This window comes from Hypanus sabinus, chromosome 7, assembly GCF_030144855.1.
Source record: "Hypanus sabinus isolate sHypSab1 chromosome 7, sHypSab1.hap1, whole genome shotgun sequence".
NCBI classification, from domain to species: Eukaryota; Metazoa; Chordata; class Chondrichthyes; order Myliobatiformes; family Dasyatidae; genus Hypanus; species Hypanus sabinus.
In genome coordinates, this window is record NC_082712.1 from 58,893,060 (window position 1) to 58,918,917 (window position 25,858).

Consider the following 25,858-nt stretch of genomic DNA (forward strand, 5'->3'; position numbering starts at 1 on the left):
TGGTGGACATTAGTACCTGGCAGTGCAGCTCTGAATCCGCAGTGTTTCTGTTCACAAAAATAATCACGATCACGATTGAAAATAAGGTGGAAGTAATAAAGCCATCGGAAAGAGGTGAAATGCCATCGGTCACTGGAAAAGCATTAAGCTGCAGTTGGTCAATGATCGGAACAATTTTAGTGGAGAATGTGAAAGGCCCTGCCCCGATGAAAGCTACAATTATTACTAAGCAATGCAGTGGATAAATTATTGAAATACATATGTTTCTTAAGTGTTTTGTATGCATGGAAAGGTAAAATATGTACTATATACTAAGAAAAACGTTTGACTAACTGACGCTAAATAATACCGGATGTACCTGTTCCGACTTCAAATCCGACTTAAAGGCGGATTCAGGAATGGAACTCATTTGTAACCTGGGGACTGCCTGTACTTTTAAGTCATTTCTAGATTACTTATAATACCTAATACAATGTAAATGCTATGTAAATAGTCATTATACTATATTGTTTAGGGAATAATGACAAGAAGAAATAGTCTGTACATGCTCAAACAACGAGTGCTGGAGAGAGAACTTCCGGGTTTTCCCGATCCGCAGTTGGTTGAATCCGCGCATGCGGAATCCACGGATAAGGAGGGCCGACTGTAGTTAAGTACAAGCCTAGCAAGTCAAAGTTGAGTTTGTCATGTGCACAGGTGCAATGAAAAACTTACAGCAGAGTTACAGGCACATAACCTCATACAGGCAGCAGTCACACAAAAAAACTTAAATTTACTGAGAGCTGTACATAATATTTGAGAAATAACCCAATTAAAACAATTAACAGGGAGGCTGACAAAAGGAGAACAGTGTGTATTGACCAGCCTCTGGTGCCAGTTTACTTTGATCTCACTGATTGGTTAATCTGGATGCTTAGTAACTGCACGATAAACGGGTGTTATCGTTCTAGGATTTGGTTTTCGATTGTCAAATTCAACAGAGAATTATAACCTTGGCTTTATTCGCTGACTGTTACTGCCTCTACCCAAACAGATCAATGGGACAGTCACTGAAAACATGTCCCTGGCTGATGCCCGAAAATTAATTGAACGGTCACGAGGGAAGCTCCAGCTTGTTGTGCAAAGAGATGCGAAGCAAACACTGATCAGCATTCCGCCTATGGATGACAGTGAGTCTGATTCAGAAGGTGAGGCAATATAAGCTCTTTTGCTGCTGAACGTGCTAATCTTCGTTTCCAACATCAATAGATCGATTTTAAAGTTTCTGGAAATTTCTCCAGGTCCTTGTTGCCTTCTATCTCTGTAAACTTGTCCAGTTTTATAACATTTAACATTTTTGTACTTCTCCATTTTTGACCTCTTGCTTATTTACTTTTCTTCATTTACTTGAAAGGGAATCACTTCACTATTAGCAGTCTTGGTAATGGCTATTGAGTTCCTCCATCATTAGTTATCAAGTCATAGAAAAGTACAGTGCAGAAACAGGCCCTTCATCCCATCTACTCCATGCTGAAACCATTGAATCTGCCTACTGTTGTTAACCTGCACTGGGACCATACCCCTACTACCAATGTACCTATCCAGCAATTACTTTGCAAAATCTTTTTGTTAAATAATTGCTGCTTCAATGTGATTTGCTTTTTTTAAAAAAAAAATTCATGTAACTTTCAAATGTGTATTTACTCTCAAAGTGAAATGTTTCTGCCATTTACTATATCAAAACTAGTCAGAAGTTTGAACACACAGTTCCCATATCCTCTCTTAATGAATAAAGCTAGTGAGCCTATGATCTACACAACTTTTCTTTATTTTGTCTTTCATAAATCTTGATGTAAGCTCGGGAGGAATAAGAAAGTCTCCAACATCTCTGCTTTTTCTTGATCCACTATCTTGTACAGAAATTTTGGGTATTACACCACCAGATTGAGGAACAGTTACCACCCCTCAGCCAGCAGGCTGTAGAACCAAAGGGGGTAATTTCACTCAACTTCACTTTCCTCATCATTGAAATGTTCCATAACGTATGGACTCACTTTCAAGGCCTCTTCATCTCATGTTCTCAATATTTATTGTTTACTTGCTTTGTTGGGTGGTTTTTCATTGATTTTGTTATGGTTATTATTTTATAGATTTATTGAGTATACCCACAGGAAAATAAATCTCAGGGCTGAAAATGGTGACATGTGCTTGGATAATAAAATTTTCTTTGAACTTTTGTCATCTTCAACTTTTTAAATTTTGATTTGTTTTCTTAAATTATGAGTCACTTTTCCAAGTTTTGCTGTACCTATTTTCCCTCTGTCCTCTGGCTAATACTGTGACTATTAGATGGCAGTGGCAACAGATGCAGGGAAAGCCATTATTTGTATGTTCCCACCCCTTGGAACACTACACCAGCCTGATATAACTTTATCACTGTTGCTCCTTTCACAGTCTAAATTCTGGAACCCTCTGCCCAACAGCTTGGGAGCAGGTTCACCTCAACAACAGTAGTTCAAAAACCCAATTTATCACCAGCACCATTCTGCGAATAATTGGTAATAGACAACAAATGCCTGGGAATAACAAAATAAATTTAGAACTTTCATCTATCTTTGGCTGAAGAAAAAACTGCTTAATAAAGTTTGCCTGTTATGAATCATTCTTAATGTGACCCTGGAGCATTGAAGGGAACTGCTCAGTTTTCAGAATGAGTGTTAACATTTCCTTTAGTTATGAGCAGTGCTTTGATTGCCACCACCACCACACACCATCATCTCTGCAAAATTTAAAAGAAGAATTAAATTTGTTTAAAATTTTGTTTTAAAACTTTACATTTGTGACTTGACAAAGAAAATGTATTCAAGTTACACTTCTGAACTGAAACATGATTTGGGCTCTGGCTGGAGGACATGATCTATAAATATCTTTGTTTTATTTTTGATACTGCGTTCTTTTCTGCTGTATTTCTAATAACTTGTGTGCTTGTTCTAGAAGAGTTGTGTGAGGTCATTGAGTGTAAGCTAAAAATGTGTTCGCATCAATGGCCGACACAGTCTGAAGATGTGCTGGGCATTGCCTGTAAATGTCACTGTTTCCAGCGCCAGTGTAGCACATTCAGGCCTGTATTCTGAAAACGTATGTGGGAGGAAATTGGGGCATCTGGAGGAAACAGTCATAGGGAGAGTATAAAAACTCACGGAGAGTGACAGGAAGTGAACCTGGATTGTTGGCATTGTAATGTGTCGTGCTAATGTTATGCCACCATGCTGCCCTTAAAATATAAAAATGATTTTTTAAAAATTTGTAAAGTTTTTGACTAATAAAAGCCCACTAATCTACTAATAGCCTCCTCGAGTTCCTTGTTCCTTGCTCTCACCATTTTGAGTAAAAGAATTTCTGCTGAATTCTCTTTAAGGCGTATTAGTGGCTGTCTGTCTTGTATTTATGGCCCTGGTTGTGGTCTTGCCCCACAGAATGCTCGTGGAGAATATATCTCCACTTAGCAAAAAAAAATCGCAATAATAAAATAAAATTCTCAAAACAATAGAAAGGTATTCAGTCTAAGCTGTTCAGTCTCCCTGCATTGCCTAACTGATAGAAAAGAAAAATGCAGCTTCACTTCCTGGGTTAGGAGATAGAGTATGATGCTGTTTAAACTTATCTTTCCCACCCACCTGGCTTCACCTATCACCTTTCTAGTTATCCTCCTTCCTCTTCCTCCCCCCCCACACCTTTTTATCCTCGTGTCTTCCTCCTTTTACAGTCCTGAAGAAAGGTCTCTGCCCAAAACATGGGCTGTTTATTCATTTCAATGGATGCTACCTGACTTGCTGAGACCCCCAAGCATCTTGTGTGTGCTGCTCTTTAAAACATGTTGGTTGTTTTTTTATATATTGTTCCTCTATTTCTTTCTGCTCTCTGCTTGTTCTGTTAACCAATTGAGCTGGAGATGGAATGGTCCCAGTTCTCATGCAGCTTGCTGAAGAGGCTCCACTCTGCATTGATTCATTGGAAAATGGAGTGCTTTCACAATTAGTCTTGTTTCCATGGGTTTAGTGATGGCATTGGTAGCAGTTGTAATGACACTTTATAGGTTGTGTTGCGGAGACTTTTCAGCATGCATTTAATCAAGGCACTCGGGCAGAATGCAAAACAGCCAGTTATTTTAGGCGATTCTTGTTTCTCTCATCTCATCAAGTGCAGATTTGAACACTGGGGGAATTTGTTCTTGAAACAATATCTTATTTAATCCAGTACTATATACCAAAAGTTTCAGCCAAGTTCATTGGCATTTATTGTAACATTCACTATATAACACTTAGAGCACAAACATTTAACACTTCCACATGCAAGTGTTTATGCTCCAAGCAAAATTATTTTTTACCTCTGTTCATTGAGTATCAAATTGTTCAGAGTATAGGATTGTTAATAGCATTGTAAGAGGTCATTTCAGTCTGTAGAAGCTCTTGGTAGATAAATTCCATTGGTCCTATTCTCCAATCATTCTCCATAGGCCTACAGATTATTTTTCCTTGAATTCCTATCCAATTTCCTTTAGAATGTGCTGATTGACTATTTTCCTCACTTTCTTCATATCTCACTGGCATGTCCTTTCATTTGTGCACCCTCTGTATTTTCTGCAGCCGTTCCCTATAGAATCACGTCCCTGGTTCTCTGGAGGGAAAATTTCTCCTCAGTTCCCTGTGGATTTTTTTTCGTTGTCTCATGATTTTACATTTGTGCTCAATAGAAACTTCCTGTACAATGGAGGTATTACTTAAGTTCCTTGTTTAAGATCCATTACAGTATTTATGGAAAGTCAACCGTTGTATGAATTCACTTCCCTAGTAGGGAGAGTTCCAGGCAGTTGTACCTGAATAAAATGTTTCTTTGCTTTAGACATTTCCGAAATTGATTCAAACCGCTCGTATTCACCTCCTCCGGAAGAAAGGAAATCACCGCATTCCGATGCTTCTTCACATTCTTCTGGAAGAACTACTGCCAAGAAAAGGTATTTTTCCTCTCTGTCACCCGTCTTTTGTACACATCCTAACTCCACAATTACGATTGCCTTTTTCATTCCCATTTTCACGGAACTGCAGATGAGAAGCTTCATGTAAAAATGATTATAGGAGAGCACTGTCGAGGGAATATGAAGATTGACGTGAAGTGGTATTGGGTTCTGATTCCCAGCATTTTATCGATCAGCTGCCAGTATGGAATATACAGCTCACAATCAGGCTATTCAATCCAACTGGTGCTATTTAACTTCCCTGTGCAACACCTTTTATAGTGACTGATTGTTGCTCCTTAGTAAGACAAGTAACAGGTAAAGTTAGAGTAATGGCAGGGTCTGTTAAGACAATGTATCAAAAGTAATCCTGTCCCAAGTACAACCCTTGGGCATTGATACCGCTGTATTTTTAATCCATCCTCATTTTGCTGCATCTGCGTTTCTGGGCAGCTCGGTGGCACAGCTGGTGGAACTTCAATTGCAGCAACATGGGTTCAGTCCTGGCTCGTGCTGTCTGCATGGAGTTTGAGTGTTCCTCTGTAACCATGTAGGCTTCCTCCCATGTGCGGATTGGTCATTGTAAATTTCTTCCATGGTGTTTAAAGAGGCCATGCTCTTTTCATGCTACCGCCATCGGGTAGAAGGTACAAGAGCCCCAGGACTCACACCACCAAGTTCAAGAACAATTACTACCCCTCAACCATCAGGCTCTTGAACAAAAGAGGATGACTCCACTCATCTATTGAGATGTTCCCACAACCAATGATCTCACTTTAAGGACTCTATCTTGTTATTTCATGCTCTCGTTATTTATTTATATTTGCGTTTGCAGTTTGATGTCTTCTGTGCTCAACTTGATCTTTCATTGCTCCTGTTATAGTTACTATTCTGAGTATGCCCGCAAGAAAAAGAATCCCAGGCTTGTAAGTGGTGACATAAATGTACTTTGATATTAAAATTTTCTTTGAACTTTGAAGCAAGCAGCAGGAAGGATAAGAGATTAACATAGCAGTGCACAAAGGGAGCAAGCATCTCTGTTAAAATGCAGTGAGTTTCTTGCTCATGTGTGTTCACTCTTCAGGACCAAGAGTACTGTTATGAAACAACATTATGTGGGTTAGAGTTAACTGACCTGCCAGCATAATGCACTCTACAATTCACTCCAAACTCAGCACAGCCTGGCAAAAGGAGTTTTCCCTCAATTCTCCTTCAGAGTGGTAAGGTCTTTGAAATAAATCAATTATTTAGGCTGCAGATATCTGGATGATGTTCATTAAACCCTTTGGTTTGTCTGAGCCCTTACCCGTATCCGTATTTTTAAACCTGGATTTGAAGTGTTACTTCAATTGAGTTTTTATTTGTGGGTGACAGTTTTCAGTAACTTCTGCAGAACCTTGGGATGCAGCCTCTGTGTCCCAAGCACTTTACAGGCAGTAAGGTATCATTCAGATATTTTCCCTGGTGTATAAAGTGCATCAGGTAATTTATCCACAGCATGCTCTCGCAAAACAATGGGATAGGTTGCCAGTTTTAATCAATGGGGCAAGCAGTTGAGGAATTATCAGACAGATGCTCTGGATTCATGGAATATTATGATCTCAAATGGGGGGTAAAAAGACACTGGCTGTAACAGACCAATACATCTCACTCGGGCACTGTAGAATCAGCTTTTATGTGATGAAGACATGTGATGAAGTGGTTTGAGATGTTTCATTCCTCGATGAACAGTAGAAAATGTAAAGTATTAGTGACCATCTGCCTAATCCCATGAATTTCCTGGATCCATGCCCTAGTTAAGAGTTAAACAATTATGCCCAAGTTCAGAGGTTGTTCATACCAGTAGAATGCCAGTTTAACCATTACTGGTTACTTTCAATCAGTGCTTGCCACTGAAAATGAACCTGTGTGAACTTTTATTCCTTCTGCTTTTAGTTACTACAAATTGAAAATAATTTCAAGTGACTTCCTTTGAACCTTTTAGCTCCTTCCATCTTTATTGTTTGTTTCCTTCGCCCAGTGTAACTGGTAACACATCCTGGTTTGGACACTGTTTACTAGCTGCTCTGCATTCTTGGCAATGGAAGCATGTAACTATTTGTCCCGTTCACCGGCATTCCAGCTTTCCCAATGATGTCAATGAGATATTTGCATATTCCACTGATAAGTAATCTGGCATCAAAATCAGAGCAAGTTATTTGTGCAATTGTGCAGTGCTGTTTAAATGTCATCTGGCACAATCTGCTCTAGCCTCTATGGGCCCACCCTGTATGGTCATAATTAGTCCTTAGGAAAGCTGTGGACCACATTTTCTCCAGCATCCCATAGTGCCTCTTTGCCTCTGTAGTGCTGGCTACCTTCATTCCTGCTTCAGATCGTCTGTGCTGCAACCTTCACCCAAGCATTTGTTACCTCTAGATGAGACTGTTCTAATGCTCTACTGTGGCTAGCCTCCATCATTCTACTCTTAAACCAAAACTTGTGTCCAAACGCTCATGAAGACTTGTTCATCCTTCGATCCCATCTTGCCAACAGTTCAAGTTCAGAGTTCCCAGCCCTGTTAATATCTGGCCCCTCCATCTTTGCAGTGTGCTCTGACCTGATGACCTTTTTCCCATTCAGGCCTCTTTATTCCTGAATTTAATTACCCTGCCACTGGGTCCATGTCTCTGGCTATCAGAGCCCAAGGTCAGGAATTCTTTGTGATCTTTTCTCCATGATCGTTCTACCTCCCTCTCTTTCTAACACGTTCCATATGGCTTTGATTAGTCATCTATCCTCATATTTCCTTGTATAGTTCCAGATCTCTTCCTTTTGGTTTAATATTTGCTCCTGTAAAGTTTCCTTGATGTCTAGTTACATGTAAGAAGCTACACAGATTTTTGCTGGTGCCTCTGCCTTCTGAAAGTCTTTATTTTCTTGTTTTGTTTTCTGATCATCAATAATCTGAAGGATCTAATATATAAAACAACACACCAGAAAAAAGCTGCAGATATTGAAAAATTGAAATAAAATGGAAGTGCTTAAAGTACTCAGCAGGTTAGCTAGCTTCTGTGAAGCAAGACACAGTTAATGTTTCAGCCCAATGACATTTCATCACAACTGGGTAAAGTTAGAAATCAGATGTATTTTAAGCAGCAAGGAAAAGCAAAATAGGGTGAAGTGAACATCTCAATATATCTTTTAATCGTTCCTTTCCTTCTCTTCACCCATACCCTTTCTTCACAACTTTAAGTATGTCTTTTTTTCTAACCTTTTGTCAGTAACTATTTCTCTGTTCACAAATGCAACCTGACTTGGTGAACATTTCCAGCATTTTCTATTTTGACAACAAGTGCTAAGTGTGTTTTTTTAGCTTCACTGCCTCTCTGCTTTATGGTTTCTTGCTGCATGAAGCAAAGAGATGCTGAACTTTCTCTAGCGCTGCTGAGTAAACATTCTTTTGGCATAGTTGAGAATGAGCCCAAACCACAGCATTTTCTTCTTTTTCTAAAATCATAAGATTCTGTTTTTCTTATCTCTTTCATTCCCTCCTATTTTGTTTTCCTTTGTTTTGATATTTTCTTTCTTCTTGCCTTTCGATCCCGTCTCCCTTAATCATTCCTCCTTAACTTTCTACAGTATCTATTTTTCCTGTTCTATTGCTACACTGCCTGTTTGCTTAGCCATTGCTGATCATAAGTGGAAACTGTTAAGCTCCACTATGCAGGCTTCTGTTCTGCAAATTTCTTGGCTTTTTCTGCCATTCTGTTTAGAAGGATATCTGAAGCTCTTTTGTTGTACACATAATAAAAGCCAAAATCTTTTTCCTTCTTGCACAAACTAGGTTCGGTGGATAATGATGGATGACTTGAGACTCAGTACATTTCTAACAGCCAAGTATTTACCTCTTTTCATCCTTCTTTTCTGCTGGGCCTGCTGGCAATCCAGGGCTGAACTGGCAGCCTTTAACCACCAGGGTTGACAAGTTGTTTGTTTGCAGAAGTTCCAGTCTGCACAGGCTCACTGTTTAGTAGCACACGAAATTCCAGAGGAGCTCAGCAGAGGGAGTAGGTTGCTGGGGGAAGAATAAGACTATTTTGAATCAAGATGGTGTCATTCTGTGGACTATGTACAATACTTCTAAATATGCTTCTTGAATTACCCTCACTCCATTCTGTAGCATGTAATTTCCCTTTGAGAATGTACTTTTAAATCGACTTGATGAACTGCAGACTTCACAATCTCTGAAGGACTTGACTCTTAAGCATACAGCTAGGACACCATAAGTGGATGAGGGTTCATAGCCGTGGCCAGAAGGAAGACTCACATGGGGGGTGGGGTGGGGGGAAGGAATTGGACATCTCCAAGCCAGGCCGAAACACAGAGGAATGAGACCTCCTTTACCCAGCATCTTCGCAAATATACAGTCACTGGAGAACAAAATTGAGGATGTGAGGACAAGATTGCTGAATCAAAGGAAAATGAGAGATTGTTGCATTCTATGTTTGACCGAGACATGGCTTACTCCCAGTATGTCAGGTATGGTGATCAGACCCAAAGGCTTCTCGACTTACAGGATGGACCAAACTGCTGGTTTGAAAAAGGCAGGGATGTGTGATTCATGATAAACTTAGTGATGTTCAAATCTGGTGGTCTTGTTGAACTTGTGTTCACCCCACTTTGAACACCTAACAGTAAAATGCCGTCCATCGTCCATTCTATTTACCTAGGGAGTTCTCATTTATAATCTTCACCGGTGCTCTCAACTAGCATGATGCCACCTCCAAACAAGAATATGTCCATCCTGATGCGTTTCATATCATAGTCGGGGTCTTCAACCAGGCTCGTTTGAAGAAAAATCTGCCCAATTACCATCAGCATATGACATGCTGCTTCAGAGGTCCAGCACACTAAACCAGCCCTTACTAAGATGAGGAATGCCTACTGTTCGATGCCCAAACCACATTTCATATTCTGAATCGTTAGTTGTCTATCTACCTGCATACAGGCAGAGGCTAAAGAGTAAAGCTCCAAAGATTAGAACAACAAAGAGGTGGTCATAAAACAACGACAGGGTTGCTTCAAGTCAGTGGACTGGGTTCAAGGACTCATCTGTGGATCTGAATGAAAATACTGATTGTCAAAAACTTTATATAATAATATAATATAATATAGTATATAATATAGTAATATAATAATATAATATAATTATATATAATAATATAATAATAGTCATGGTCTTGTGAGACCATGGATTTGTGGCAGGAATGGTTTCCAGGGCACAGGCCTGGCCAAGGTTGTATGGAAGACTGGCAGTTACACAAGCTGCAAGTCTCCCCTCTCCACGTCACTGATGTTGTCCAGGGGAAGGGCACTAGGGCCAATACAGCTTGGCACCAGTGTCGTTGCAGAGCAATGTGTGGCTAAGTGCCTTGCTCAAAGACACAACACGCTGCCTCAGCTGAGGCTCGAACTTGCGACCTTCAGATCACTAGACCAAAGCCTTAACCACTTGGCCACATGCCAACACACTTTATAAGAACGGTGTGTCCTCACAAATTCATTTAGATTTTTCCTTAGCCAGAAGCCCTTGATGAACTATGAGATCTGCAAAGTTCTGATGAACAGATCAGAGGTATTTGAGTCTGAAGAAGTAGTAATCTAGTAGGAGAGGACAGTGGATCATTGAACAAAAGGAAGGAAGAGGGGAACCTGAGGGAGGTAATGGGCAGGTGAGTTGAAGAAGAGGGGTGAAATGGTAACCAGTATGGGGAATGGAAAAGTGAGAAGGAGGAAGTAATTATTGCAATTTAGGTGTATCGATGTTCACGCCATCAGATAGAGGGTATCCAGACAAAATATGCGGTGTTGCTCCCTCAACCTGAGTTAGGCCACATGGCAGTAGAGGTGGTAGACAGACATGTTGGTATGGGAATGAGAAGTTGAATTGAAATAGGTAACCAATGGGATATCCTGGCTTTTGTGGTGGACAGGGCGTAAGTGCTTAACTGATATGCCCCTCTTCCCATTTTGTTTGCCCTCTCATTCTCGCTGCCTGCCCCTGACACCCTTGTGGTTCCTCTCTTCTTTCCTTTTCTTTCATGTTCCTCTCTCTAATTAGATTCCCTTATTGTTCAGCCCTTTACCTCTTCAAACTACCCCTCCCATTTTCTTAATACATCCACTCGCCTGGTCTTGCCTATTTGCTGCCAGTTTTTACTCTTGCCCCTCCCCCTCAACTGCCCCCTTTCCAGACTTACAGAAGGTTTCGGCCCAAAGCGTCAATGGTTTATTCTCTTCCATAGATGTTGCCTGGCTTGTAGAGATACTTAAGCATTTTGTGTGTGTACTCAAGTTCCCAGCATCTGCAGAATCTCGTGTTTTAGCTCAGTATTTACACTGACAAATCTCTCTGAATCTCTCCTGTTGGACATTTCAAAGTGTTTAACCTGTTTATTTGAGTGCTGATAAAAGACAAGATGAAGTCTTTTGCAGATAAGCTGACTTGTTATCAGCTTCTTGGCAAATTTGTATAGATAACTTTTTGAGCTCGGGGCATTTGGAAATCTTGGAGGTGGGGGTGTGTGGGAGCTTGACAAATAACAAAGCTGTGGTGGGGTTTCCCATCACTGAAAAGTTTGAGGGTAGGGTTTGATACAGTGCAACACTGTGACCCAATCCGTTTTATTTGAGGTCTTTCGTGGCCTTGTGCTCAGTTCCAGGAACTGTTAAGATTGGCCTTGAGCTATAGTAGGTAAACTTGGATTGTGAGCTATCAGTTGGGCAATAGGCCTCATTTACTAGAATATTGAATCTATAGTGTCAGTTTAGGCCATACACCCTACCTGGTTAACACTATTGTTTATGCTCTGCAAGTCATCTTCCACATCCCCTTGTATGTTCTATTAGGCTGCAGATAAGCTATGAGTTTGTGGTGCAGAGCAATGGGCTTAGTGGTATGAATAGTAATCTCCTATTCCAATGTTCCTGGTTTTCTCAGCATTTCCTTCTGTTCCTTTTTGTGTTTCCAGTTTGCTCTTGAATGCATCTGTGCTATGGGAGTGAGTTTTCACATCCTCCCCACTCTCTGAATAAAGACATTTCTCCTGAATTTACCATTGAATGTATTTGTGATCCCATACATTGTTCTACCTCAGAAAGGAATGCCAATCTCCTACCCTAACAAACTCTTTTCTAATTATAGAGAGTCATATAACACTACACCATAGCAGCAGGCCCTTTGCCTCATCTAGTCCACATTGAACCATTGAACAATCAGTCTAGTCCCATAGACTACAACCAGACCATAGCTCTCACATCCATGTACCTCTTCAGATTTCTCTTGTGTTGAAATCGACCCCACATCCACCATTTGCCTGATCAGCTCTTTCCATGCTTGCACCACCCTCTAAGTGAAGAAGATTCCTCTCATGTTTTCCTTAAACATTTCACCTTTGACCCATGACCTCGAGTTGTAGTCTCATCCAACCTCAGTGGAAAAAGCCTGATTGCATTTACCCTATCTGTACCCTCAATATACCTCTATCAAAATTCCCCTCAGATTTCTACATTTTAGCAAATAAAGTCCTAAGCTACTCAGCCTTTCCCTATAACTGCTGTATAGTTGACCTAGTGAAATGGCTTTAAACCACCTTATTCCAGAGAATAACCCTGTTCTCTTGATTTGGGTGCTCTCAGTTCGCTCTTCTCATACCAATACTTTTTGTCTGTTGGACTTGATTACAAGCTAAGTGCTTCCAGCCTTTGCTAAGTTAATATTTGGAGACTTCTAATATCCATAGTTTTTGTTCCATAGTGCTTTAATTCACTTCCTTTTCCAGGAATTCTTTTCCAACTCAAATAGGATCTTTCCTCTGCCAAGAAAATGTCTTTGCTTCTTTTGTCTCCACTTTAATCTTGTTTTCTGTTATCTACTAATCAACATAATCATAGCAGCTGCGTGTAAAGTAAGTCTCTACCAGCCAAGATAAAGTGGCCATGTGATTGTCAGTCTACAGGCCACCCTTGTCATTCACTCCCTCCATCACCAGTGTACCATGGCATTGGTATGTACATCAGCAAAACACACTGTTCCTCTGAGGTGATCTGTGGTGTGCAACTTCTAAGGAAGCCAAGAGCAGCAAGTGCATGAGAACACCACCACTTGCAGGTTCCCCTTTAAAGCACACTCCATCTTCCTTTTATTCAGGGTCTAAAACCTAGAACTCCTTATCCAATGACACTGAGGAAGCACCTTCCCGAGAAGGACTTGCAGCACTTCTAGAAGACAGTTCACGAGCACTTCTTTGTCTGCATTGGTGCAGATATATTAAATTATTAATCTGCAGCATCCCATTGAAAGATTGAATTAAAACAAGATTGGGGAATAATCGGCTGTGAAGGAATGTTGGTTTGAGAGGTGTGAAGCAAATTCATTTGTTTCTTTCTTGCATGCTCCTACCAAATCTCTCATTTATAATTTAAGGTCGTAATTGGAAACTTTTTTTTTCCACAGTTCCAAACAGGAGCCCTCCAACAGACTGGTGAGAATGGGAGGCATGCCAACTCCATTTGCAACAAGGTCTGACCAACCCACTGTTGTTGACTATGAGAAGGAAGATAGGACAGAGGAGGATTACAGAGGTATATTGATTTCCCTTTTCTTGGAGAGAAACTAGTTGGAAATGCTGTCTGCAATGTTTCTTAAAATAGTTAATTCTTAAAATAATTAGTTTATATTGATTTTTTTTTTTTTGCTTCTTTACTCCAAAATACTGCTAGTGTTTACAAACTTTTGAATTTTCTTTTAAACAATGTAATTCTCTTAAGTGGGAAAGACCAGATAAGATTGAGATCATTCTCCTTGAGTGGGGAGGAATATAATAAGAATTGATCAAATTTAAGAAAACTATTGATAAAAGTCAATGGAAAACTGAGTTGGCAGGAAGTTCCAGCGAATTAAATTTAAGAGGATTAAGCTAAAGAATGTTGAAGAATTGAGAATTTTCAGTGTCTTTTGGATGGGTAGTGGAAGAAGATAAATAACTCTTCAAGAAGGGAATTGATTAAATGTCATCGAAAGGCAGCTTCAGAAGCCAGCACAGGCACTATGGGTTGAATGACATTTTGCATTTGTATTTTGAAAATGTGACAGAGTGATAAAAATGTCTTTTTCTGCATAATACCATGTAAAATGCAAAACAATAAAGATGTTTTCCTTGGATTTTACCTGTTTGCCAACTTTACCTGTCTATCCTGAAATCATAGAGTTATTTCTACCTTTTTTTTTGCTTGTGATGGAGAATCCTATTCACATGCTTTGGTATTTACTTCATTGAGTTTCAGTCTGTGGGTAGTACTCTTACCTTGAAGGCAAAAGATTTCTGATCCAAGTTCCCCTCCAGAGTTTAATCCCATAAAAATCTGGGGGGGGGGGTGTGGCGGGGTGTGTGTGTGTGTGTGTGTGTTTTCTCGATCTGCTTGGCTATAAGAGAATTTCAATTTGCAAAATATTTTTGCTGTATGCTGATATGTTTGCCCCATCTCTCCCTTGTCCATTCTATCCATTATCTTCAAATCCACCCTCCAATACCCACCCTGCACCTTGCTCCTTTTAACAACTTCTAACAAGCTAGATCTCAAAAAAAAGTTATTTCTTAAAGCATGTTGTGAGCTTGCAAGCATTTAAATAGTTTTCTAGTATTTATGTGATGTTAAGTAATGTCTTTAGCGTGTGCGAGCTCTACAACACAGATGATATAGCCTTCAGTCCAACTCAGCTTTGCCCATTTTTTCTCCCTTTTTTTTCTTTTCTACAGCTTCCAAAGTTGAAGAACCAGTAGTAATGGCTCCAAAGAAATTTCTTCAACCAAGTCCAGAAGATCAAGAGATCTTTGGGTAAGTCAGGATACCCAAAAGGGTCAATGTAGAGACGAGAACTGTTTGTTTTTGGCCAGGATAGCTTTAAGAAAAAATAGAGCAGGCATTTCGGTAGTGAATTTCTAACTTGGTTACAGGATGTTGGCATCAGTGGAAAGACAAGTGTTTATTGGTTAGGTTTGGATAATCTAACACCTTGACCTGTTATCGTCCATGTGGTGAAGTAATTTCCACAGGGCTACTGGGTAGAGGGTTCCAGTACTTGATCCAACAACAGTGATGCTGTTCCCATGTCTCATAAGGCTTTATGCATTTGGTGGTGTTCTGATTGCTTGCTATCCTTGTCTTTCTAAGTATTTGAGGTTGTGGCCTGAGAAGTACTATTTGAAGAAGCCAGTGCATCTTGTAAAGGATGCACATTGCAGCGACAGTTTGGAAAGTTAAGGCAAATTGCAGTTGGGTAAGCTAAATTGATAATTGTAATTCTGAGATAATGAGATTACTGTATAGCAAAGGCATACTGGGATTTGGGATTTTAAAAACAATGTATGTAGTTAGGTCACATCAGCTCTGATCTCACTCATTGAACAACAGAATGGGGTTAAAGGACTGAATGTTCTCTGAAGCTGTAATGAAAGGGATAACAACAATTCCCTTTTTAACCTTGACCTGGGTTGACTGATTTGTTGATATTGAACAGAAACTTCAGTTTAAATAGGAATAGAAAGTGTTCCATATCCATGGCTGTATTATTCCTTCAAGTTGAAGGATAACTTTGAGTTTGACAAACATTTGGACATGGAATGGCGGGGGTTATTTAAAATGTTTTTGTTAAATGACATTAGGATAAATATTGCCATACAGGCACATTCCTCAGCAACACCATTGGAAGTTGATTAGTTTAAAGAATCACTTTGAGCAACTGGAGAGTGAAGTGTCATGAAGTCATTCATCATGGAAACTGACCTTTTGGTCCATTGATGCTGTTCCAATTGTTAAGCACCCACTTAAATAAACTTACACTAGCCCCAGCTTATACTGTGTTTGAACACCAGAACCAAATATTACAGTGCAAGAGGCCATTGGGTCCATTCTGACTGCACCAACTCTTTGAAAGAGAGCAGTCTAGTTCAGACTAATGCTTTACCATTGATTCAGTTCCATGTGTATCAATGTAAATGGGGAATTTATGAATATAGATTCTGAAAAAAGCAAGTGTAGGTCATTCAGCCTGTTGAGTCTATTCCATTATTGAATTATGTTAATGCTTTGTCCACTTTATCTTACCGCCTTAGTTCTGGGACATACGTCAAATATTACTTGCAGAACAAAACTTCATTAATCCATTTGTTATTTTAGATAACCAGAGGGAATGATAATCTTTTTTTTCAAAATTCTGGTACAAAATGCATTAAAATTCACATTGCAGGAGCTGAACATTACTTTGATCCAAATATAATTATTCTAATTCCATTCACCGTTTCCCCCACCCCCCATCCCTGTCTGGCTATATTACACCCAGTATAGGATCCCCAATGCCTTTGAGCAGAAAATCCTATGAAAGGTAGTGGATTCAGCCCAGTATATCACAGGTAAAACCATTGAGCATATCTACATGAAATGTTGCCGTAGAAAGGCAGCAGTCATCATCAAAGATTCTCACCGCAAAGGCCTTGCTCTTTTCTCACTGCTTTCATCAGGCAGAAGGTACAACTGTCTCAGGAATTGCACCACCAGGTTCAAGAACAATTACTACCCTGCAACCATCAGGCTATTGAGCAAAAGGGGATAGCTATGCTCATTTAAGGACTCACTTAAGGACTTTGCAGTATTGATGGATGTTATATTGTTACTTCATGTTATTTATTGCTATATATTTATATCTGCATTTTCACAGCTTGTTTACAGTCACTGTTTTATAGATTTGCTAAGTATGCCTACAGAAAAGGAATCTCAGGGTTGTATGTGGTGACATGTATGTACTCGGATAATAAATTTTACTTTGAACTTTGGAAAGCGAGGCTGTTCAGAGTGGAATATGAAATATCTTAATGAATAATACATTCTGTTTTCTACAGCCCAGATACAAAAATGGTGCAGTTCAAGAAAGGTGATAGCGTTGGCCTCCGACTTGCTGGTGGCAACGATGTGGGGATCTTTGTGGCAGGAGTGCAGGAAGGTAGCCCAGCTGAGAATGAAGGGCTTGAGGAAGGAGATCAACTCCTTAAGGTAACTCCTCAAGGCAACTCGCTTATTGACTCGCCTCTGTACAAACTCTGTTTCAGATTTACAAGTGCAGGACTGAGATAGAACAGTTCAAAAAATCTTAAATATGGCATGCTTCCAATCAATATGATATCCTTTCCACATTATATCTACACTGTTTGCCCCATCCAACAAACACTGACTAGGAATTGTTTTGGGTATAGGAGGGAGCAGAGACTGAGTATTAACCTGAAGGTTTCTGTTGCCTTTGGTTTAGTTGAAGTGAAGTTGGATGTACTGACACATCAATGGTGAATGGGTGATTTGATTTGAGATTCACGTGTCACATTGTTTTCAAGTTATCCTTTCCATTTCCATGTAGAACCTGGAAAAGATTCTTCTCAGTATTATTTCATTTTATTCACTGTTCATGTTGTTGCAAGGTCCAGTATGTTATCAAGTTATCAACAGAGTTGAGGAAAAACTTTTTCACCCAGAGAGTTGTGAATCTATGGAATGCTCTGCCTCAGAAGGCAGTGGAGGCCAATTCTCTGGATGCTTTCAAGAAAGAGTTAGATAGAGCTCTTAAAGATAGCAGAGTTAAGGGAAATGGGGAGAAGGCAGGTACGGGGTACTGATTGTGGATGATCAGCCATAATCGCATTGAATGGCGGTGCTGGCTCAAAAGGCCAAATGGCCTACTCCTGCACCTATTGTCTGTTATCAAAGCCATTGACTAATGTCCATTTGTTTTCCCCACAAATAATGGAAGAGCTAATCAGATGTGGATCGAGAAGGACTTGTTTGACATGCCATATCAAACCTTGCTGCCCAGTAACCCCCGATTTAATCCTAGCCTAATCATGGGACAGTTTACAATGGCCAGTTACCCTACCACCTAGTATATCTTTGGACTGTGGAAGGAAACTGGAGAACCTGGAGAAAAGCTATGTAATCACAGGGAGAACATGCAAACTCCTTACAGACAGCGGCAGGAATTGAGACCAGGTCACCAGAACTGTAGAGCATTATGCTAACCACTATGCTACTGTGCATAAACTGTTAGATTACTACTCATTAAGTAGGTTAAATATTTATTTTTATTTTGGTATTTTCCCCCTTCCTTTCCAGTCCTGAAGAAGGATCTTGGCCCAAAACTTTGACTGTTTATTCATTTCCATAGATGCTACCTGACCTGCTGAGTTCCTCAGCATTTTGTGTGTGTTGCTTTGTGTTAAATACTGGTTTGATTTAACTTTGAAAATTGCTTAAGTGTTAGTGTGAGTTTTAAAATTAGAATTGTAGAAGTTGTCTTGGAACCAGCCTTTTGATGATGGTTTTGATTCCATCTTCACATCATAGGAAAGATGAAGCCCCTGAGATGAGGGGCCAGGATGAGTAGCGATTTAAGGAATTGCCTATAGGAGGAGTTGAGAGTGATGTTTCAAATTGTGATCTGGAAAGGTAGTGAAAGCAAGTCCAATAGGAACTTTTGAAAGAATTGGTTAAATACCTGAAAAGTAGATGCTTTTCAAGTTGACTATAAAGAGCAGAGAGATCTTGGAGAGTTTATAGTCTCGCACTTGGCAGAATGGTCTCTTCAGTGCTACTTAATTCCACGAACACCAGAGTGGAAGATGACTAAAGAGTTATTTCTAATTCTTGTTTGATGCAACTTATTTTCTTGAAGACAAATAAAAACGATGCTTCTCTGCAGTGTACTCATCTCTATTTTATGAATGGGTGATAACTAATTTGTTTGTATATCCCACCAGATAAACTACATGGATTTCCGTAGTATTGTGCGTGAAGAAGCTGTTCTATACCTTTTAGAAATTCCGAAGGGCGAAGATGTGACCATCCTTGCTCAGAGCAAGTATGACGGTATGTAATTTAAGCTAAGTCACTAAACACTAAACTGAGTTGATAAAGAAACACTTATTAGATGAATCCACAAGGATTGTGTATTCTACTACAAATGGTTTAGATTGAAGCCAAAAATTGCAATTGTTGCTCATTGTTCTAGGTCAATACCTGGAAATATTGACCGTTTCCCCTCCAGATTTGCTCTCTGACCTGAGTATTTCTGGCATTTTCTATTTTTGTTGGGTCTAGGCTGATTGGCCTCATTCTCTACCAGTCAAAAGGAGTTCAGTAATGAAATCCTTTGGTATGCCTTAAAGATGTGTAAAGTTATTACAAGATGCAACTTTAAGTTCTTCAGCCTAATCTCTCTGCTAATTTTGATTACTTGATAACTGACAACCTGTGACAAGCTGATGAATGACAGCACAGTTACCATAAATACAGATTCTATGAATGTTGCAAATTTTGAGCAACGCATACAAAGTGCTGGAGGAACTCAGCAGGTCAGGCAGCTTCTATGGAAGAGAATAAACAGTCGACGTTTCGGGCCAAGACCCTTCATTGGGGCTGGAAAGGAAGGGGGAAGATGCAAGAATAAAAATAACTATTTAACTTCATCAGAATGTGGCCTTTGCATGTATTAACCTTGTCAGTATTGTAAAATGATTAGAATAATGGTAGTAAATGGATGTACTTCCTCTGTCACTGGAGACTTTTTTCCAATGAAAAGTATGGGTCTTGTGGATATTGTTTCTGGTCCACTCTCCACTGTTTTGGTGTGCTTTTAGAACCAGATATAGTTCAGATTGGATTTATTGTGCGCACAAACTGAATTGCAATTTGGCACTTAATCTAAGAGTAGGGTAGATGTCTGTAAAATGACAGCAAATGCTCAGACTTGTATTCAGTCAGCCAGTCTCTGCATCAAGAGTGTTTCAATGTGATGAAACCGCAGGAGGGGTCACTGTAACTGAAACTCGGTGGGTTTCAGAATCTGATTTGCTGTTGGACATTAACGGGAGTCGTTGGGTTTTAGAATCTGATTTGCTGTTGGACATTAGCTGGAGCCGGTAGACCTTGAAGACCTGATGAAGGGGAGAGGACAGGATTGGCAGTGGGATGGGGTAAGAAGGGAAAGGCTGTTGTGGGTTGAGCTGTTAATGGGGATGGGTTGTGGGAAGTGTATGGTGGTTATAGCAGGGTGATAGGTTGATGGAAGAACTGATTGGGGTGTGGGTCTTGTAGAGAGGGTAAAGGGAGACAACCTTAAAAAAAAGTTTGGTACCTTGTCGATACTAAGCCTCATTAACAATAGAGCAAGAATTGAGCATTGATTCTCCAAAAACCTCCAGCCATCTATAAGGCATATGTTACAGTCTATCCTATTTGCCAGGGAAAGTGTAATTGAGCTAGGTGTAAGAAGTTTAACACTGTCCCAGGACAAAGCATATTATTTAATTAATACAGTGTCCACCGCCCTAACCTTCCTTCCTTTCAGCAACCTCACTTTAGCTGCAGCATGTGCTGTCTACAAAATGCATTGCAGTTAGTTGCCTAGGCTATGTGGCCAACGTACCTCAAACTTGAAACCTCAGCTACCAGTGACGAGGGCAGAAGGTGTGTGATGCAACAGCACCAAAGGTTCTCCTTGTTGGCAGCTCCATCATTCCAACAGAGCATTTTACAGTACTTTTACCTTGAATTCCCATAGGTTCTCTACTTAATGCAACCAGATTTGTCCTATTTATTAAAATTTTAATGTACCAGGTCTTTCAATGGCTTCTGTTCTTCTCAAAGTGGAAATGTATTGCTTGAAAGATGATCCCTAATTAAAATGGGTTTAGAGGGTTGTGTTGTGAAAAACTAGAGGAACTCAGTCTGTAGATGGACCTGGATTATTGATGACTGCCTGTCTGGCAGATAAGCTGGTTTGTACCCATCCTTCATGGAAAATAATGTCAGCTTCTTAGACATTGTGTTCAACTGCTTGTGGAATAGGATAAATAGCCAATAGGATAAGAGACTGTCTTTTGCTGGACCTGATTTTTCAGGAAGTTAAAAGTTGATTGGTAGATTTGTTTATTGTAGTTGCATAATACTGAGGTGAAGTGAAAAATTTAGTTTTGCATGCCATCTATACAGATTGTTTAATCAGATCAGTACATTGACTTAGTACGAGGGCAAATAACTGAATCCAAATAAATTGTTACAGAGAAAGTGCAGACTATAAGGTGCAAAACCCTGAAGCAGTAGATTAAGATCAAGAATCAATCTTAATCATACAGCAGTTATTATCTTGTAGGTAACAATAGTCTTATCACAGCAGGACACAACCTGTCCTTGGTCCTAGCATGTACTTACAACTTCCAGTATCTTCTGCCGATGAGAGGTGGGCTGGGGAGGTGGAGCAATGAGAATGGGGTGGACGGGGGCCTTGATTATGTAGGCTGATTCGAGGCAGTGAAGTTTAGACAGTGTTCATGGAGGGGAGGCTGTGGCATGATAGCATTTGTGTTTCCCAGAGTTTTAATTATAAAATTGAAGCCAGTGGAAATTCTAAAATTAACTCTGGCAGCAGATGAAGTAGAATTTCTGGAAGTATCACGTGTTATCCATATATAAATGTTGTTTAGTTCTCTGCACTCTTGTATTGCAACAGTATAAGTCGGTACTGAAAATTGATGGCCATTAACATTAGTCCCGTCCTAATGTTTTTTTTCCTTCTCTTCACTAGTGTACAAAGATATAATTAACTCTGGCCGTGGCGATTCATTCTTCATTAGGACTCACTTTGAATACGAAAAAGAGACTCCACAGAGTTTGAATTTTACCAGGGGTGAAGTCTTTAAAGTCTTGGACACACTATACAATGGAAAACTGGGAAACTGGTTAGCAGTGAGAATCGGCCCTGACAACATCAGACAACTGGAGAAAGGAATCATTCCAAATAAAAGCAGGTGAATTCTAAAATTCCACAAAGCATTCGTATAGGTAGAAGTAAACCTTAGGAAATGAGTAATCTAGTCCCTAGAATTTGCTTCACCATTTACTAAGGTCATATCCAATATTCTACATCAACAATACAGCACTGTATCTGTAGGGCAGCCAGAAATTTATCAATCTTTGTCTTAAACATTCTCAACTGAGCATTTATATTTCTCACGAGGAAAACATCTTCCCAATCCATGTGTAGGTGATGGAAATTATGGAATCTGGGAAGTGGAGACAGATTAGCTCTGCAATTAAGAATGCCAGCATATCCACATAAAGTACCATGATCCGCACGTCTTGGAGAAAGAGGGATTAAACTTGGATGGCGTTGCCTTAGCTCAAAGCAAGAAGTCCTATTTTCTTTATTCAATGGTTCTGATCATGAGGGTTGGAGGGCATCAGAAGCTGAAGAACAGGAGAGTATTTGTAAAGGGGGCAGAATTAATATACAGTACACACTTATTTGTACACCATAGGAAAAATCAGAATGGAGTCCACCTACAACTGTCAAATATAACCTTTTTGAGATCAAGATAAATTTGGTCAGTTTGAACAAAGGGTTAGTTACATAGTCTGAGTATTTATTTATAAATCTGTACTATAGTAAGCAACACACACAAAATGCTGTGTGTGTTGGTTGGATTTCCAGCATCTGCACATTTTCTCTTGTCTGTAGTAAGCAGCTGTACAAGGTGCTGACACTGATTGATCATCCAGCTTTTCTTGGAAACTAGTCATATAATGCAATTACATGTTCCTCCCTGCTTTCTGTCTGACTTTAATGCAGAGTCTGCAAAGTTTAATAATAGGTGGTTCACTTGGGTTTGGTAATTCAAAGCCCGAGGTGTAGATGACACATTCCATTTTGTGTCAATTTAACGCAGCAGGCGTTTGATGCACTTTGCAGATGCTCTTGTCTTTTTCAACGGCATTCAAATGTTTATGTTAGTTCATTTCCGCTTGTTGCTTGTATGAAATCTCCCTGTAACCTCATCCCTCTAACTCTGGAATCTCTACAGGGCTTGTAGCTGTCGACAGTCTGTGTTTTACCATTTCTGCTAGCTGGTCATACCCCTCCTGCACTGGTGGCTATCTCTTTTAGCTCCCTGAGCCTCTTGGTCTCACATCTTTTGAAGATTCTCCTTAAAACCTACCTAAGAGTCCAAGCTTTTGGTTTCCTCCCCTAATTATCATCTTTTTTCCCCTGGGATTTTTATTATGTTTCTCACAAGTCAGAATTTGACATTTGAACTGCATTGTGAATTACTGAGGCTTGTGAACAAACTTAAATAGAAGGATCAATAGTTCATCATTGGTCATAAGTTTTCTATCTAACCCCACCAGCACTAAAATTAGCCTAATTCTACTGCCCAGCACCAGGCCATGACCATGTATACGTCTAAGTCAGGGGTCAGCAACCTTTACCACTGAAAGAGCCACTTGGACCCGTTTCCCACAGAAAAGAAAACACTGGGAGCCGCAAAACCCGTTTGACATTTAAAATGAAATAACACTGCATACAACGTTTTTTTTGCCTTTATGCTATGTATAAACAAACTATAATGTGTTGCATTTATGAAATTGATGAACTCCTGCAGAGAAAACGAAATTACATTTCTGCATGCAACAAAAACATTTTGAACTCCGAAAAAAAGACGTTGGGTTGAAAGTTACTTTTAAGTAAAATACTCAATGTCTATTTGAGTCCTTCTTGTATTTATGAAAAACGCCGAACTTAAATTTTCCGCCAGCAGCAAACCAAAAATAACATCAGCCAGCTGTCAGCCTGAAAAATAAAAGGACTATTTCACTGAACAATGAAAAAATATGAATATACATAAAATAATAGGCAATTAAAATATTTATCATACTTGGTTAATGGGATTTCTGCTCCTGGACCTCAGCGCACAGCGTCTGCACATCAGGGCTGTATGACGTCACCTTCATCTTTACACAGGATCGCAAGCTGTCATCTGTGAGGCGTCCGCGATGTTTGTTTTTAATAAAGTTCATGTTGGAGAACACCTGCTCACATACATATGTGGATCCAAAGATCGACAGGACTCCAAGCGCATACTTTTTCATGTTTACATAAATGTCGGGCATAGCATTCCATGTTTCGAACACAAGTTTGTCCGGTTTTGGAAGGTTTTCAATATCACTCCATTTGTGATTCTGAGCAAGAACGGCCTTCTGACGGGCAACATCTTCAAGGTCTGCTGTCAAGCGTCTAAACTTGGACACCCATATGTCTTTGTCGGCTATGTCGGCCAGTTCCATCTCAAGATCAGGTTGACTCACACCTGCCAATGCAGTCGTATTCAGTAGGGAAGGATCAATGCTTAAGGGAGTGACCGGGAAGGATAATGTGTTTTTTTCCTCTCTGAACTCACAGAAGCGTTTCCCAAACGATGTTTGCATTGCGATGATTGCAGAATGTAAATACTCCGAAATTATCATGTCGTGACCTTGTTTGAACTCTCTCAAATTGGGGAAGTGAGACAATGTGCCTTTCTGTAAATCTCTGGCAAGCACTGTCAACTTGCGTTCAAATGCCAAAACATCCTCCAACATGTGCAGGGCTGTGCGTCCTTTCCCCTGAAGAGCTGTGTTCAGCGTGTTCAGGTGCGCTGTCATGTCTACCATGAAGTGTAGCTTTTCCAGCCACTCTGGCTGTTCCAGCTCAGGAAAGGTGAGCCCTTTGCTGCCCAGGAAAGTTTTCACTTCTTCCAGACACGCGACAAAGCGTTTCAGCACCTTCCGTCTGGACAGCCAGCGATAAAAACACGTTGTAGCGGTGTCAGTAAACTGCAGTCAAAGATAGCTTTATTCGAACTAAACAGCCTTGCTTTTAAGCCTCCCTCAACCCAGCCCCCATGGACGCAGATGCTGCAAAAGACGCGTACTCACAAACCCCCGTAGGCTATCTCCCTTAGCCGGAATGCTGGCTAATTGTGAGCCGTTTCGGATGTGTCGCCACACTTAGATTGTACAAGATCACCATAATCTTCAAATTTAGAATTACATTTCAAAAGCTAACAAACTAACATAAAATACATTTTAATTAAATACTGACCAATTATTTCCCAAAGCCACAGGGAGCCGCAGCACAGAGGTGAAAGAGCCACAAATGGCTCGGGAGCCGCAGGTTGCCGACCCCCGGTCTAAGTACTATTTAAATGAGGTGAGCATTTCTGCTTGCACCACAGTTAGTTCCAGAACCCCACCAAATGTTGATTCCTCAGAGGGAGGGAGACGCAACTTTTATTATGCAATGGACCCTTACCATTAACTGACAGATTTGTGGACCCCAGGCTGGGAACCCCTTCTGTTAGGGAAATGGATTCTTATTTATTCCATGTAGAACTGCTGCAATGTTATACACCTCTGTTAAGCCTTCTCTAAAGTAAACAACTATTTCCTCATGGTTACAGAACTGAAGAAGTGCTCAAAGATTAGTGTAAGTGTTCCTGTTATTGACGTTCTGATGAGCATTACTCAGTCACTGCACAGTGATACTCCCTCATTCATAATTTGTTCCCAAAGAAACTAGCCGATGTATACTGTTCTACCACAACTTCCCTGCTCTTCCATTCCATGTCATTAACTAATAATAGAGAGCATCCTGTTTATATTTTTAGCCACTTTTGATCCATCCTGCTTCCTACATTTCTCTAGGAACATGTACCTCAAGCTGACCCCGTTCCTCCTCACCTTCCTGGCCCCCTCTCATTGATTGCGTAATCCCATGCTTTGTTGATCCAAAGTGTGTTACCTCGCATTTCACTGGATTGAATTCCATTTGCTATTCTTCTGCCCAAAGATCAAGGGTTTGTTAATGAGTTGGTGACAGAAAGACAATTCCACAGAGTGCTCAGTTACATCTTGTGATGGAGTGAATCAAACCAAGGATATAAGACCATAAGACACAGGAGCAGAATT

The 25,858-nt window shown here is 40.1% G+C and overlaps 1 protein-coding gene across 5 annotated transcripts in view; it reads left to right on the forward strand.

The window, feature by feature from the left end:
* The window catches only part of tjp2a (tight junction protein 2a (zona occludens 2)), a 143,005-nt gene that overhangs the window by 83,518 nt on the left and 33,629 nt on the right, over nucleotides 1-25,858 (forward strand). For all 5 annotated transcript variants that reach the window (XM_059974721.1, XM_059974719.1, XM_059974718.1 and 2 more), the window contains 7 exons: nucleotides 1,034-1,187; nucleotides 4,882-4,993; nucleotides 13,491-13,618; nucleotides 14,794-14,872; nucleotides 16,933-17,083; nucleotides 18,835-18,943; nucleotides 21,660-21,882. In XM_059974721.1, the coding sequence (XP_059830704.1) occupies nucleotides 1,034-1,187; nucleotides 4,882-4,993; nucleotides 13,491-13,618; nucleotides 14,794-14,872; nucleotides 16,933-17,083; nucleotides 18,835-18,943; nucleotides 21,660-21,882 (956 nt within the window). The remainder of the gene's footprint in view (nucleotides 1-1,033; nucleotides 1,188-4,881; nucleotides 4,994-13,490; nucleotides 13,619-14,793; nucleotides 14,873-16,932; nucleotides 17,084-18,834; nucleotides 18,944-21,659; nucleotides 21,883-25,858) is intronic.